The 17,396-nt window shown below is 38.7% G+C and overlaps 1 protein-coding gene across 1 annotated transcript in view; it reads left to right on the top strand.

Moving 5' to 3' along the window:
* LOC134844309 (advillin-like) overlaps window positions 1-17,396 on the top strand; it is a gene marked incomplete in the record, with an annotated part of 67,020 nt that overhangs the window by 3,508 nt on the left and 46,116 nt on the right. Inside the window, 3 exon segments of the mRNA XM_063860940.1 lie at window positions 12,054-12,197; window positions 14,681-14,803; window positions 17,020-17,244. Of these exon segments, the coding sequence (XP_063717010.1) occupies window positions 12,054-12,197; window positions 14,681-14,803; window positions 17,020-17,244 (492 nt within the window).

Below are 17,396 nucleotides of genomic sequence, written 5' to 3'. Positions count from 1 at the left end.
TTTCTCAGAGACGATAATTACGTCCTTAAAAATCAAGTACCCACTAGGCATTAATTATTTCCACTATAAAATAGCGACTGATTCATCTGATATCATTGTTAATCAGACTTGACAATCATATAACTGTGATAAGATGGCGCACGCTCAAATCTCAGTCGAACCATTTGGTGGAAGCGATAACGAAGATTTCGCCCAATTCGAACAGCTCTTCCAAGGATACGTTGGAGTTGCGGGAATCGCAAATGCTCAGCAAGCGAATTTTCTACAATTGCACCTGCGAGATAGCGCTCTGCGATTCTACCAGACACTGTCAGCACTAACAAGAATCGACGTACCTCTTAGTCTAGCGGCACTACGCGACCATTTTTGCAACCCTCAATTGCAAGAGGTCCACGTTCTAACACTTGAACAATCAAAGTTTGATATCAAGCGAGACTCACCAGAGAATTTCCTGGTAAACCTCACAAAAAAGGCACAACGAGCCTACCCGACACCGGATCTACCTGTCGTTGCCCCACTCGATGCGGCACTAGAAGGCGCGGCAGCCGATGCAGATGCAGCGCGTTTCCATGGAGAGACGGCGCAACGCCAAGAACGACTTGACGCAGAAAATGATCATAGGAACAACCAGATTAAACGTCTTTTTATAAAAGGCATGCCCAACTGGCTCCGTTCGAAGTTGATGGAACAACCAGCTGCGACAACAGTACAAAAATTTTGCAACCTGGCACGCAAACAAATGACAATTAGAGACGTTTGTCGTAATGAGGATTACCCAGAAGATAGTTTCAATGAAATTGGAGATACAGTTTCTCACAACCTAATCAGTGCGTTGTCAAAACTAACAACAGCCCGGGAACAAATCGAGAAACAACTCAACGAAGTCCGTAGTGAGCTATCGGATCAGAGAAAAATGATCCAGTCACGACCACAAGGTGACAACGGAAAAACCCAGCAGAGCTCTCAACTGAATAGCCAAAACACTGGTGGGAATAATAATCAAACCCAACAACAACAAAATCACGGAATTAATGCACAAAGCCAAGGGACTGGACAAGGCCCAAACCAGGACAATACATCTGGCCCTAATCAATGGAATGGATATCAACGGAATGGACAACAGAGATACAATCAAAGAAGGGGTAGATTTGGTAAAGAAAAAAAGAACGGACAGCAGAGAAATGATGGGGGATACGGAAACCAAGGTTTCCCTGGTTTCCAAAATATGCAGTACCTCCCACAAATGTTCCAGTTTCACCCACAGATATCTGGAATTCAACCGAACCCACAGTTCCAACAAAGCCAGAACTATCCTCATACACAACAGAATGTCCAATTCTCTCCGAACCAGATGTACCCTCAACAACACCAACAGCAACAAGCGACAGCCACGCAGCCACAACAGAACAACCCGTTTGCCCAACAAGCCTCACAACCAATGATGCAGCAGATGCACACCCAAAATCCTAGTACATCAGCAGTACGCACTGGATCAAAGTTCTGTGACCACTGCGGGAAGTTTGGCCATACTATCAGCCAATGTTGGCACAAACCCGAGCCACAGGGACAGCAGCAACAGAATTTCCCGTTCCAAATGGAACCAAAAAACTAATTCAGCCACAAAGTCAGTCAGTCAATTCATCTAAATCACAAAAATCACGTAAATCGCGAAAATCACGCAAATCAAATATTCAAGAGGTACAAGACGATGAAATTATTGATCTGTACGCAGTCATCCCAACCGAAGGAACAGTGCTAACTTATATGAAAATCAGATTAGCGCCAAGCCTTCAAAGAAGAGTACTGATTGACACAGGAGCATGTGCAAACGTAATTTCGAAACAAACATTCGATGAAATTAAAAACGAAAAAACACTATTCGCACCCTATAAAACGGCAAAATCAAACCTCAAGCAAGTGCGAATGGCAGGAGGCCAACTGGTGTCAATTGAAACTGAAGTAACCATTGAATTTCATATGGCAGATATGAACTTTACGGAAACGTTCCCAGTGCTGAATTCAGCGAATTCAACGATCCTGGGAAACCCTTTCTTTAAAAAACACCATATACATGTCTGCTCAAAATACAATCTACTTCTTTTTCCAGATTTGACACTCCAAATCAACGAAATTAAACCCGCCAATGCACCTAGACGCACCAACCGAGAGAAAAAATTTCCTCTTGTTCTCACCACGAAACAAATAATTGCACCTCATCAAACAGTCATAATCGAGTGCCAATTACAAGATATCCCGACTGACATGGAAAAAAACGACAGGAATCGTAGTCCCATCACAGGAACTCGAAGAAAAATGCGAATTAGCAGTAACCTCATCAATAAATGAAGTTAACAAACAAAATATCGTCTATGTCACTGCATTTAACATGACAAAACATAACTTAACGTTGCCTTTTAAAACCGAAATCGGAAAATTTTCGATACTCACGCTAACCGAATACGAAAATTTAATACAGATCGAGCCGCAAACTTTGGCATTAGCGAAAATGAACCAGCCGGATAATGTCGAACTCGGAATGAACGAAATAATCTCGCAAAAAACAAGCCCTTCTTTAGGATCAGAACAAAAACCACCACCTGAATACGAGAAATTTTGGTTCCCGACGCCCGAAACGTGCCCTAACCCGGAATCACTTCCCAGTATCCAAAGGGAAATTTACGACCAAATCCTCTACTTTCAAGGTCTTGAGAAAATTGAACCAAATAATAACATTCATGACCGGATGACCTTTTTGAGTATTTTTCAGTGGGAGAATTCAGTGTTGACAAATGACCAAAGGTCAGAAGTAGAACATTTGCTGATCGAATATGCGGATATATTTGCCAAACACAGATTTGACGTGGGTTATAATTCCGACCTAAAGATCAAGCTGACACCCGAACATCAACGCCCACTGTACACTCAAGGACCACCTACGCCCATCCAACTAAGGAATGAACTGACGGTTGAATTAGCTCTGATGCACTACTTTGGACTTATAACAACACTGTCACATTCTAAATACAGTAGTCCGTTGTTTGCACATAGAAAGCCATCTGGAAAATTGCGGATGTTGATTGACCTCCGGCGTATCAACCATTCAATCAAAACGGACTATATAAATAGCAATTTTCCAATATCAAACATTACCGATGCATCAAACCATTTTGCCGGAAAGAGTTTGTTTACTAAATTGGACTGCTCACAAGCATACCATTGTGTGCAAATGGCAGATGACCTTTCGGTCCAACTTTTGGCATTTAACTTCGGGTCGCGGACGTACGCCTACAAATGCCTAGCCCAAGGCCTAAGTAAATCTGTCACGGGATTCAGCTCATTCATCCGCCACTACCTCGATCCATGCCTAGCAGCCGACTTGTGCACACAATTCATGGATGATATAGGAAGTGCGGTGAATAATTATGAGGAACTAATACCCACTTTAAAGAAAATATTCGAATGCATCCGAAAATCAGGCTTAAAACTTTCACCTAAGAAATGCGAAATAGGAACACAAAGAATGAAATTCCTAGGAAATGTAGTAACACCACAAGGAGTTACGCCAGAGGAAGCAAAAATTTCCGCATTTCTAAGCAAAATAAAAATGCCAAGAACCGTGAAACAAGTAAAGCGACTCATTGGGTTTGTACAGTTTTTTAGAAACTACATGCCGAGTCTTGGCGAAAAACTAATACCTTTCTATAAGCTGCTGAAAAAGCAAATCGATTTCGAAATAATGGAAGATCACTATAAAAACCTTGAAACTCTAAAAGCAGACTTGATACAAGCGACCACGTTGACACTCAGACTACCCAAGCCAGGGCTGCAGTATGTCATACTTTTCGATGCCAGCTACCACGGCACCGGATTTGTTCTGATGGTCGAAGACTACGTAAAAAACGAGAAAAACGAAGAAGTGAAGACGTACGCACCCGTCTCGTTCGGCTCTCGGCTGTTTAACACAGCACAGCTAAAATTCTCAATCTATTACAAAGAATTTTTAGCATTGTATTTTGCGCTGGATCACTTTTCGCACTACATTTGGGGATCTGCCAAACCCGTGATAGTATTAACAGACAATCGAAGCCTCACTCAATTTTTTCAAGCAAAAACAATACCCCCATCAGTGTGGAATTTCCTCGATAGAGTATGTCTTTCAACATCATCATCGCACACATTCCAGGAACGGCCAACTACGCTGTCGATTTCTTGTCCAGGATGCAAACGGACCCCTCCGCATCCCTTTCCCTCAAACTGACTGACAAAATACCAGTCAGGGAAATTTATATTGACTCGACAGCACGAATTCCTGACGCATCGCTAAACCTGATCGCGGAGGCATTTCCCGAAAGAGAACAAGTCGACGAAGCTCTGACTGCAGACCTGCAAAGATTAGGACTTTACCAAGCGTACCTCGATACACAAATCTCCCGCGATAATAAGGGCACACTCGAGCCTAAATCACTTGTACAACTTAAGAGGCCCATGATAAACGGGATAGAATACCCAGATCCGGCAGAAACTCACATAGAATTAGATTCCAAAAACGAGCCCATTGACAGGAAAAAGGAACAAGATCAGGACTCCGACATCGAAGAAGTTAAAAAGTGGATGAAAGAAAACAAAATACCGGATTTGACGTATGCTAACAGCCGACTAAAGAAGTACGCCAAGCAATTTAATAGGCTAGTCATTGAAGATGAAGTTCTTCTACGCAATTTCTATGATGATACTGGCAAAATCAAACATAAACAGTTCTGTGTACCAAAACACCTGTGGAACGAAACCATATATAGAGTCCATAATTCGATGACAGGAGGACATATTGGCATGACACGAACCACAGAAGAATTCAGAAAGAGATTCTACTTTCCAGGATTCTCGGAGTATTTGGTCAATACAGTCAAAAACTGTTTAACATGTCCGCAGCTTAAGAATGCGTCAAGTAAACATCAAACAACGCCACTTCAACCACTTTCATCACTACAATCATACCCAGGTGACATGATGCAAATCGATATTGTCGGACCACTGAAGTCACCAGTCTACAAGTTCGTCTCAACTGGAATTGATGTTTTTTCCAAATACTTGTTCGCAGCACCGATGACAAACGCAAGTGCAGACACTCTCGCAAGAGAACTGACAAAGATGTTCTTCACACACAGCTACGTACAAAAAAATATACTCTCGGACCTGGGAAGTGTATTCACGTCCAAGTTAATTCACGAACTCACAGGCCTCCTAGACATCCAAATCGATCATGCAACGCTGAAACACCCACAAACCATAGGACTAGTAAAAAGATCCCATGGGGCCTTGAAAAGAATTCTCAAACTCAATACTGACGCTCAATGGACAGATTGGCAACGTTACGTACCCCTTGGGACCTTCATACATAACACCTCATATTACTCGTCAATCGGATGTTGCCCTAGCACCATCTTTCAGATTTTCGACCAAAGCATTGGAAATTGCTACAGCTGACGCCGACTTTGTAACCGCGCTACAAGACGCGATGCTCGAAAAATTCAGGGAGACAAAAGACAACATCGTGTCATCATACCACAGATACCGAGGATACTACGACCAGAAAGCATTAGCCCAGCCGCTAGTCCTTCACTCGTTTTGCCTACTCCTCAACCCTCTTCTGACAAATCAGTCTGATAACAGGAATAAATCACTCCAAGTATGGCTCCCCCTATACAGAGTAGAAAAGGTGCTAACAAACAGCAATTATATAGTAAGGAAAGTCGGAACCAACCACACGCAGTGTGTCCACAGAATACGTCTCCGATCGATTCAACCACAGCACCAACCAGAAGACGTTGACCCAATAGACACAACTCAATTCGTGGTGGACCCGTCACTCAGCAAGTACCGCAGTGAGCCGGGACTATTTGACGACTACCTACCTAGACTGCTTGAGGATGTCCAACCACACCCCAACTGCGAAATCCCACAAGCAGCCCCGACGACCATCCGATTATCAATACCATTAGGAGGAGCCCTAGCACCAGCGCTGCCACCACCAGCCCCTGCAGTAGCGATGGCACCGATACCCCCAGCACCACCACCAGCACCACCACCACGTGAGCCACCAGCAACAATGCTACCTCCACGACCGCCAACCCCACCTGACAAAGAACGGGATCCAGTTAATCCGCCACGGCCTGAACAACAGGACGTACCCCTCGGAAAAGATCACATGGACGGAGCGGGAGCGGAAGAACCAGGTGAAATTGCACAAGGACGCGACGACAATGCCGAAGAACAACACGTACAAGAACCACCGCGAACAAAACGCAAAGCAGCAGCCATAGCACGTGACAGGATTTATGGACAAGCGCGATTCAGCAACGACGTACAATACCACCCGATACCACCTCGGGAGATGCAGCCTCAAAAGTATGGTCTGCGAACAGTAGATGGACACGAAATCGCTCCGGTCACCTTTAGCCCAAGATCTACACGGAAAGAAAAGCAGGCAAAAATACGACTGCAAGCAGCTAAGGCAAATGAATCCTTCCCTCCAAGAGAACAAAAGAAGAGTATAATAAAAAACAGCCTTGCACGCGCAAAACAGGCAGTGAGGCCCAACGATGAAGCCGGAAGCAGCAAAGATTCAATGAATACAATTCAAGAACCAAATATCATATTTGGCACAGGAAATCTGTTGCATTTCCCTGGCCCAATAGCCCATTGCGTCTCGAATGACTTCCAGATGAGCGCAGGAATAGCACAGCAGATCTGCGAGGCCTACCCAACTCTACAGCCCACGCTGAAGTCGATCGAAACACCACAAGTCGGAGCTTCAGTATCAATGAATATTCCTTCTCAAAACAAATCAATATTCAATCTAGTGACCAAATCGCAATATTTCAAAAAACCTTCCTATTATGATCTTACACGCAGCCTCCGCTGCATGAAGAAACAATTAATCGAGTAAGGGATATCACAAATAGCGATTCCCAAGATAGGCTGCGGACTTGATAAATTGCGAGAAAACTCAGTTTTTAACATCATCTACGACGTTTTCCGAAAAAGCGACATTAAAGTCTTCGTATATGTCTAACACAGAATTTTTTGGGCTCAGCGATCATTATACCCCCCATGAGGAACCTGCACGAAGCCGGCTCACTAGCAGACGTCAACTTCCTGGAGATCTCAAAAAATGCACGAAAACCCCATGTATTAACATTAGGGATAACACGTTTTTTTGATCCCTCAAAAATTTTATGAAAGAACCACCCAAACTTTCACCGGTTATCATCATTGCAGCACCTTACGGACACGTGCACAAAGCCGGCTCACTAGCAGAAGTCAACTTCCTGGAGATCTCAAAAAATGCACGAAAACCCCATGTATTAACATTAGGGATAACACGTGCGTCATTTTCCCTACGAGAGTACAGCCTTGAAGAGCTTAACACCCCCAAACGGGAAGATCATGCAGGCTGTAAAATTTGTCTGATAACATTAGACTGTGGGACTCAGTTGATCATTAAATATATAAAAATCAGGCCGGATCTCACTAGCTGTGACAAACTTCCAGCAAAACGGATTACCGTGAACTTGCCGGACCCATGTCGCATCTTCTTTCAGAATTGCCAGACTTAACAGAACTCCCGTATTATGAATCAAAAACAGATGCCGGAGTTAAATTGCTGCGGGAAGTAAAAGCGAAACTGATAGACAGCCCTCACCTGACAAAAACAGACCAGCTAAATGACATTGCAAAGCCGATCGCCCATCACATGAGATTACTGAAACCCACCCTAGTGGATAAAATGGAACAGTATGTGCCACTAAAAATCTCTCTGACGTTAACACTGACAGTCTTCATTGGAAACCTGCTTTTACACGCTTTAGCCATATACCTCTACCACCGGTTTGCCATCTTCAGAAGATTGACTCCGAAGTTTCTGAAAGGGCAGGATGGAACCATCGCACTTCGACCGGTGCTCTCAGTAGCAGTATCTGACAGGAAGGCCTTCCAAAAGGAGGGGTCCAAGCTTCGTGAGAAATACATGGTACTAACACAAGCAGAACTGAATGCCTTTCAAACGCCAACCAACCGATCAAGACTAACCTCAGCCTGCTCCTCAATGGGGAACATCAGCAGAACACAAGAATCACAGGTTGTCTTGAACGAAACGAGCTTTAACGAAAGAGGAAGAGAGGAGAGCTTAAGCCAAATTTGACCAGATACTGGCAGTCATTGAACTCACATTCATAAATCACCCATAAGACTGACTACGTGGCCAAATTAACTTTGACATCGGATTGTCTCACTTCCTATCAGAGACTTGACTTGTCTTGTTTATACCTAAATCCTTTTAATCATGTATATATTCTGAACAGTTAGGGGCATGCATTTGCGTATATCTGAGTCCTACTATAACTGTGTTCAACATGTTGAATGTACTTAATTTAGTTCAGAGATTAATAACATTTTGTGTCAATCAATGACTTATAACTATAGCCTTTATATTGAAAAGTACAAATCAATTGCTTCTCTACGCATATTACGAATCTAATTAATGCAGTGCCATATTACACCCGGTGCGTGCTAACTCAGGTTCTCCCTTGGTTATTAGCCGCCAGGGAACAATCAACAGGTGTGTAAGTGTCACATAGTGCTTCACGCCTATGTTAGTTACTCATTATTAATTACCATAATTGGTGCGAATTAGACTTAAATATCAATGCCATTATATGTCAATGACAAAGTGTTAAACTCAAATTTACTTAATGCAAACGATCAATTAGAAGGTAATTGAATCATTAATTGAGAGAGGGAGCCATAACAATAAAGCAGCGAAAAGATAGTAATTAAAAGATTAATCCTCACTCTTTTAAATCAAACAGCTTAGACTCAAGAGAAGGGGGTAGACATCACGAAGCACATCCCTGAGTCGAAGATATTGAGCCTAGACCGCGCATCCCTTTATTACTCTCAAACACAATTCCTCATTTCCAATCATTAATTATCATAGCAAGACACGCTATATAACAGCTACACAATTGCGACATGTGAAAATTTGATTTGCAATCAAGAATGCGCAAAAGAAAATTTATTGTAGTCCAAAGACAAATTTCAGGCGCAATGACAACTCAATAACGTCTAATTTTTCAAAATTGTGGTTTTGTATCGATGTCTAAGTTCATTTTTTGGGTCACGTCTCACTTGCTAATCTAGTTTCCTGGGAACCGTTTTTTTATTTAGGTCGCGTTTATTGGATGTTTTTTTTTAAAAAAAGGTCATCAATGTCTATTTGCATTTTATGGGGGTGTGATTTCTGTTGTTTTAGTGCAATTTAAAGGCTATCAAAAAGTTCGAAGGCAGCAAAAAATTGTAATTGATTTAATTTTTGAAAGTGCATTTTCAATTCTAAATGTTGCATTCGAATAAAAAACCACTTGAGATGCCCAGTTTTTCCAATATGCTTATTTTTATGATAAAAAAGTGTCGGTTATAAAAGATCTTGATATTAAAGAGCTTAAACCTATTTTTTTTTTCAAAAACCTGAAAGTTAACAAATTTTCAAAAAGTCTTTTAAGTTTCATTGAGTTCGTTGACACTTTTAGTTAGTTTTATTGACTTGAACGGGGTTTGTTTTCAGAAACATGAAAAGTTACAAATGTTCAAAAAGTCTTTTTTCAGTTTCATTGAATTCGTTGACACTTTTCGTCTAGTTTTTTGACCATTTGTTGTCCGTGGGCTACAATTATTGAATTCCGCCGATTTGAAAAGCTGCAATATTTTCTAAAAAGACGCTTTGACTTTTTTTACGAAACCTCTCTGATTTTGTATGTTGCTATTGAAGTTATTTTTTTCCTTGAACGTGTTCGAATCAAATTGCACTAGTTTAGATAATTACTCAAAAGTAGGTTTTGATATTAATTTGAAATCATAGTTCGGATTTTTGGATATAAGTTGAGGTGTAGCTTCATGCTTTTTTACTCCGAATAAGATACTCAAAGGTGAAAAACTCCGAGGCGAAAAATTAATTTTTTTTTCTGAATTTTTCCCTATAACTTAGACAACATGCTCATATTTTCTTGCTTTTCTTAAAATATATTTTGATTAACTCTTGTATCGTACGTTGAGGGATATTTTAAATCACTTTTTTGCATCACTTTTGAATCACTTACGTTCTACTCGGAATCTAAGCCTCTAAATTTTCTTTAAGATAACCGCCCCTCATCTAACACAATCTTCTTCATATATAACATAGTCACTTTCCCTCCATTTCACCCTTCTTCTTGGTACACCAACACACACATACTTACCTTCCTGCTGTCCTTGGTTTTGGTCCTAATATGGAAATAATGTGATAGTGAAAAAACGTGTGGTGTGGTGGGGGTGAATGTGTATGAGGGGAAAGATGGATGTGGGGGTGAACATGGGAAAAAGGGGGTGAATGAGGTGGGTGTAAGTAGGTCAATGAAGACCAAGAAACTCGAAAATCTACAAAATCTTCTTTTTTTTGTTCTCTTATAAAAGTAGTAGCTTGTTACCTGTTTTATAGAAAATAAAATAACAATTTTGTAATACAAGTAAAAAGTATTGTATGTTGAGCTAATAAAGCTTACAAATTTTTGATATAGTGAACTGTGGAAATTTCAAGCCCACTTAAAAAATGATTATATTGCATTAGAGTCTAATATGATCAATTCAGATTTTTTATTTGATACAGCCAAAAAAGTTCTGAATTAGTCGATCCTTATCCAAGGAGGTCCATGAAGGGATAGTGCTAAATCAAGAAAATGAAGACTTGGAGGTTTTTGGACTTTTTGTGTCAATGAGCGCAGTGAAGACCTTTTCATAACTTGTGATGAATCTTTTGATGTTTTTACAAAGAATATTGTGACCTTTTTTGATGTTTTTTGCGGAATATTCTGACCATTTTTTTCTGAAAATTAAGTTTTTTTAAATCTTATTTTAAAATCCATTTACCACTGAAACAGCTCATTTTTTTACCCCACTCGATGATTTGCAAAAATCTTTTAAGTTTTTTTTTCATTGAGTGAGAAGATCTCCTCTAGATTGTAGATCTTTGTTGCTACGCAATTGGTTAGAACAGAAGTTCTCATAAAATCTGCTGAAAGTTTCTATATAAATTTATGAAAAAAATCTGTGGCAGCTTAAAACTTTAGTATGCAATTTTTTTTATGTAGATTTGAAGTTCCACGTTTAATTTTTTATGATGAATCAAAAAGTAAAAAATAACTTTTAGTTTCCTTCATAGCGAAAGAAAAAAATTTTTGCTACTACTTTTCCAAGCCAAGTCGCAAATAAAAACGCTCATTTGGTGTCCTTTTTGCTTTGACAACAGCGTTGGAAATTTCAGTTTTTGTTTTCTGCTTTAGCTAGTGGTTGCCTATCGCTGAGCGATCGTGGTGCAAATGCGAATAGGGGAGAATCGTAATCCACATGTAGGAAGTTCGACTCCGGAACAGTAAAAAAAACTTTCAAGGTTTATTTCAACATTTTCAAGGATTTATTGGTTGCTAGTGTTTGAACTTTGAGAAATGACCGTATTTAGAATGACTGTAATTTATCAAAAAAGTGTTTCGGTTTACGTTTTTGGGCTCTTCTTTAAAAAGCTGGGAGAGAAAAACATTTTATGGAAAAGTCGACATTCAGGGTAGTCAAATTAATAGACTTCTCTTTAAATTATAACTCTCTGCTCAGTAAATCGAAAAACTGATTTCTGTTTTACCGTTACTATTACGTTTATCATGCTTGTTCCTATTATACTCTTTCATTTATTTTTTTCTATAAGTTAGAATAACGAAAGTATCTAACAGATTTCCACTTCCGCCTTGCTAACTTAGACAATCAATTCTGCGGCCTCCTCAAATGCTCATGACTCTTCAAAGGCGAATGTCCGGTTTTCGCCAGCAGTGGAGAGTTATCGAAATATTTTTAGTTTTCTTGGTCGACCTAATTGAATTTGATGCGTTTTGAAACACTTAACCAGAAGGCCTTAATTAGCCTCAAAATGTTACCCATTGTTTAGAAAAACTATAATTTCTTGTTTGTTTTAGCAAATGCAAGTGGTGATGTTGCAGACGAAGGACCATGGGACGTTCTACGAGGGGGACTCCTACCTGCTGCTACACACCGAGAAGACAGGACCCAATTCATTCAGCTATAACATACACTTCTGGCTCGGAAAATACACCTCACAGGTAAATGCTAATCATCCCCTCCCCTCTCATATACACACAAACGCACCATACAAGTATTGAAAAAAGCGGCAGAAAACGAGGTCTTTTCGGTTATACTCCAAATGGCCAGCTACAATTTTACAGACAATAACAGGCTCTGATTTACCATGGAAAACTACTGAAAATTGATGTATCTCAAGCAGCAGTGCTCTTAAGTTGATGTCATTTTTAGGAATTGGGTTTATCAATTTTCAATTCTAGTAAACATTTTCTTAAGAATGTTACAACTGATCTAAAATTAGTCAATTATTGGATTATTGCTTGTTTACTAACAGTTAATTCGTCCAAAAATGAAGTGATGACATTCGGAAATTTCAATTCCTTGGAAATATCTGTCTATGAACTTTTAGAGAAAAAAAATATGTAAGTTTTTGATTGTGGTGTTAAGTTGACGGTTTATGTGGTGGTATTTAACCGGACACAGCGAACATTAGAAAATTCAAACGCGTTTTTCTCCAGGTGGGTTGGTTAAGATTAGGCAAAACTTGAAGAGAACGAAAGAGAAGAGTTTCACCAGAACTATAATAGTGCAAATTTGTTCGAATTCTCAACCAAAATTTTGCCCAAAAAATGGATAGTTTTGGCTTTTTTGATTAATGAAAAATTACTCTGAATCTAGAAAAACTAATTGATCAGAAAATTATATCTCTATAAATCTGCATGAGAATATACTTTTTGTGGATAGCCAAAAGGATCATTTTATTATATAAAAATCAAATATTTTGCTGAAAAGCAAAATTCAAACGTTTTACAATTGAAATTAGGCTTCTTTGAAATTAGGATTTACGTTGAGTCTTCTTTTGATAAAAATTTCTCATCAATCAATTTGGTAGTTTCAGCGTAATTCTTGAATAATTAAACAAGCCCCATTGAAACATTTTTGGGATAAAATATTGGTTCAGAATTTTGGGGAAAAATTCACCTTGTTTAATTTGAGAATTTCTAAGCAACTTTTGTTCTCTTTACTTTTTGTCTAATCCTTACTCAATTTGAGAACAACGCTTTTGTCCGGATCATTTAAATCAGCACTGAATGAATCTTTATCCATGGTTGTACATCCTTCACTCGGCTAGCAAAAATTGGAAGGACTAGCAAAAGTCGAATAGTTGAGCAAAACTGTTGGATCTATTCCAGAATAATTAGGCGTTTTTGCTTTTTTTTATAAATAATTTTAATTAATTTTAATAAACTAAAAAATGAATTTTAAAATAACTAATGTGAAAACATAATTCACTAAACTGTGCTTCCGTCATGTCTATCAAAACAAGAGCTAAACTAGAGGACAATGTTAGCTCATATTGAGGTCTTGTCGATTATGATAATTGGTGTGTATATTATTGTTCCCACTCTTTTCGAAAAAAATGACGGAATATTTGTGGTTTTTTCTCAAGATAATTTTGGACTTTTAAACTAGCAATTTTCAGACGGGATTTAAAAAAAATTATTTGTAAGATATTGTTGTATTGAGCTCAAATTTAAAAAGATTTGATGGGGGTTTAAAGATTGCCAAATGGAATACTTGATACTTAGAAATCGTTTCAGATTGGATTAAGACATGCTCTTTGATCTATTTAATTTTTGTTAAGTGAAAAATATATCACTTTGTTTTTGCTTTATACATAGCGGTGTGGGAGATGATTTAAAAAAACGCCTGAAAATTTTTTTAAAAGTTTTTTCCGTTTTTGAAATTTTCGTCAACTGTTTTTGTTCAAACTACCCATAGCAACTAAAATGCAATCGGAACGGAATATTCAGGGATTCGCCCCGATACGAGAAATTTTGTTGTATGTGTATATTTGGTTATTCGGTTTAGTTCCAATCTAAAGATGGGTCATTTAATGTCAGTAAAATTAATAATGACACTCATCACTGGCAAGTGCATCGACCAATTGGTACAATAACCCAGTCTCGTCATGAATTTCATGCTTTCAACAATATTCATTAATTGATATCAAATGCTATAGAAGCTGTTCAAATCGCTCATTTTGGTATTTTCGGATATTTCGGAAAATCAAATTGGTCGACCTAAAAAAAAGGTTGACAAAATGTTTATTTTTTTTCGAGACCCCCTCCTAAAAAAATTTATTTCTGCGCACGCCACTGGCGACAATTCATACTTAATTGGAGAAGTTTTTTGTCAAAATTTTTCGAGCAGTGCCCAAAAGCGGCATTCTGGTATGGTTCTTAAAATAACGGCCGCGCAAGTCTTTTTATAATGTTTTTTTTTTGGATCGCTGCATCAATTTGTTAGACCTGGAAAAAATAGGCGAAATTCCCCCACCGACAGAATTCTCTATCCTCTCCTAGTCAGATGTATCTGCTTACTGTAAAGTATGAAATGAAAAATGTCTGCTTGCTGGCCGCACGCCTTGAAAAGGACAGCCTATAAAAAATCGTATCTACCTTTTTGTTAACGTGCTTTTTATGTACTTCAGTTTTTATAGGATGAGTCAGGAGTTGCAGCGTACAAGACTGTGGAGTTGGACGAGGTCCTAAATGGAAATGCAGTCCAGTACAGAGAGTGTCAAGGTCACGAGAGTGCAAAGTTCACATCCTACTTCAAAAAGGTACAGCAATAGCAACTTTCTTTGGATCCACTTAACAATTACCCGCTTCAAGAAAAGGGTTAGTCGAACTTTCGGCCAATCAGATTGCAGCAAAAATTGAATTATAGCAGGGGTAGTCGGTTACTGTGCAAGTATCACATAATGTTCCGACCAGTCTAAAAAGAAACACACAAAAAAAAGTTTTTTTTTTTCAAGTTAGTGTCGTTTTTTTCTGCGTGATGTGATAAAAAAAGATCTGAACAAATGAATAGAACTCAGGCGTATTCGACAGTCATAGTTGTAAAGTAGGCCGATTGGAAAACAGTTTCTGTAGAAAAATGACTAAGAAACGAAAAACAAAAAAAAGTTAAAGAATTTTTTTTTGATTGGCGCTAAAAAATCAAAAACTAACTTTACTCGGTTAAAACCAAGTTTTCACGGCTTAAATAAGCTATTGTACGCTCGCTTTATTGGCTCGAAATTAGACCAAAAATCAAACACTTCAAACCTGTATTATTCGACACTGAGAAAATTGTTTTAAGACTTTTCAATGTCGTTCGAATCACGACTGAAGGGGCTTTTATTTGATGTTATTCGACCCATTCCGATGATTGTTTGTGGTACCTAAAAACACGTCCAAATACAAAGTTCCTCCCCATGTTTCAAATGGTCGGAACAAATAGAATGCTCTAGTGCTAATTTACTGCTTTTATTAAAAGGGGTGGCAATTCTTCAGTAGATACTATAGGGGGATTGCTAAGTAGATCCCTTTCTGTTAATATGCTATATGAAACTCCCTAGGAGGAGTAACCCGAAAATCTTCCCCGAACCCAATGCAGGTTGAGAATGATTTCTTTGACTTATTTTTATCAAGTTATTTGCCACTAAGAATAGAGTGTTTCTCAGCACACTCAACTGGAATTTAGTTGCAGACGAAAATGTTTGTTAAGTAAGTATCCAAGATTGACTGGGTATCATCTTGGTCTAGAAGCAAATAATAGAAAACAAGGCTTTTAAACGCGCATTATTTAACCCTAGCCATCAGTTTTCAAACACACATCTAATTGTACAAAAAACGGCCACAGATAATTGATGTATCTTCCTTAATGTTTCTAAAGCATAGACGTGGTAGAAAGTTTTTTTGTTACGCTTGCGATTAGCAAGCGTTATCAAATTGGAACATAGACTTTTTTCGGGTTAACAAGTAGTTTAACAAAATCATTTGAATCATTTTACCTTTGCTTCATATGAAATCAAAAGTCTGACGTTAATTCATTACACTTTATCTGTTGGTAATGAAGTTGCTTTTAAAATCTAATGTCCAGTGTTCGAGTCCTCGCCGGATCTTTTTTTTCAGTGTCTGAAATTGAAATTTGTTCTGGGAAGAACCGATTAGTCGGATTTTAGTTTGTCGGCTTAGTTGCCACCCCACATTTTTTTGCGCATTAATCAATTTTCTATGTAGTCTCAAGTGTCGTTGATTAACTTCTGTAGTTCTCTAAAACTACTATACCTAAGGTGTTTGTTTGCTGTTTTTTTTTGTTTTTTTTTTTGCTTAGAAAGTTTATTCGGCCTAAATGATTTCGGCTCTTGTTTTGTCGAAAACAAAGAATTATAATTAATGTTTTCAATATATCAGGTTTTTAATAAATCAGGCTGGAAGTAAAAAAAGTTAAAAGTTCAATCTGTTTTTCTGAGATTGGATTGTTCGTATTTCCAAAAAATGGTTGATTTTCTATGACAACTGTTTCCTTAGATATTTTTGTTTTCGGATCAATTGGCATCTAACCACGTTTTGTTGGCTTAGTGGACACTCGGAAAATACTTAAAACTTCTCAACTGTGGTGGTTGTGTTTCTGGTCTGTTTTTCTGCGATTGAATTTTTCGTGACCATTTAGTAGCTTGCAATGGTTCGCTTTCGTTGTATCAAATAGTTCGACCATCTAAGATAGTGTTGAAAAAAATTAAGCTGAAAATCTCAGCTTTTCCACCCCACTCCCCCCCCCCTTACATTACTCAATTAGCCTTCATAATACATAAAACAACTTTTATAGAGTTGCGAGCTTGAGTTGAACCTCTTTTTTTGTAAATATTTTGATGTCAAGTTTGTAATGAGGCGTGTTTTTTTGCTGGAATTCAATTTATTTTTATCAATATTCAAATAGAAAATTTGAACGGTGGGGGGTGTAGCGGCAAAAAGCCAAAGTATCATATATTTAAGATGATTGTTTTTCCAGGGAATAACTTATCGTCCGGGCGGGACGAAGTCCGGCTTCCGCAACGTGGACGGACTGAAGGTGGTGACGCGTCTGCTGCACGTGAAGGGGAAGAGGAGGGTGCGAATGAGTGAGGTGCCCCCTCGGTGGGGTTCGTTCAACAGTGGGGATGTCTTCATTCTGGACCACGGGGCTGATGTGTTCGTCTGGAATGGACAGAAGAGCAACAGGATGGAAAGACTGCAGGTAGTTCTAAGTTCATTGATGAACTCGTAGATAAACTCGGCACAAAAAATAATAAAAAACAACTTTTGTCGAAATTTTTGTTTGTAATTCATAAAAATTGTTTTTTTCGCGCGTCGAGTTATGTGTTCTTATTGAAGAAACGTAACCCGTAT

This window comes from Symsagittifera roscoffensis, chromosome 4 (genome assembly GCF_963678635.1).
Source record: "Symsagittifera roscoffensis chromosome 4, txSymRosc1.1, whole genome shotgun sequence".
NCBI lineage: Eukaryota > Metazoa > Xenacoelomorpha > Acoela > Convolutidae > Symsagittifera > Symsagittifera roscoffensis.
The sequence above is the reverse complement of the archived record's forward strand: the minus strand, read 5'-3'. Positions and strand labels throughout refer to the sequence as shown.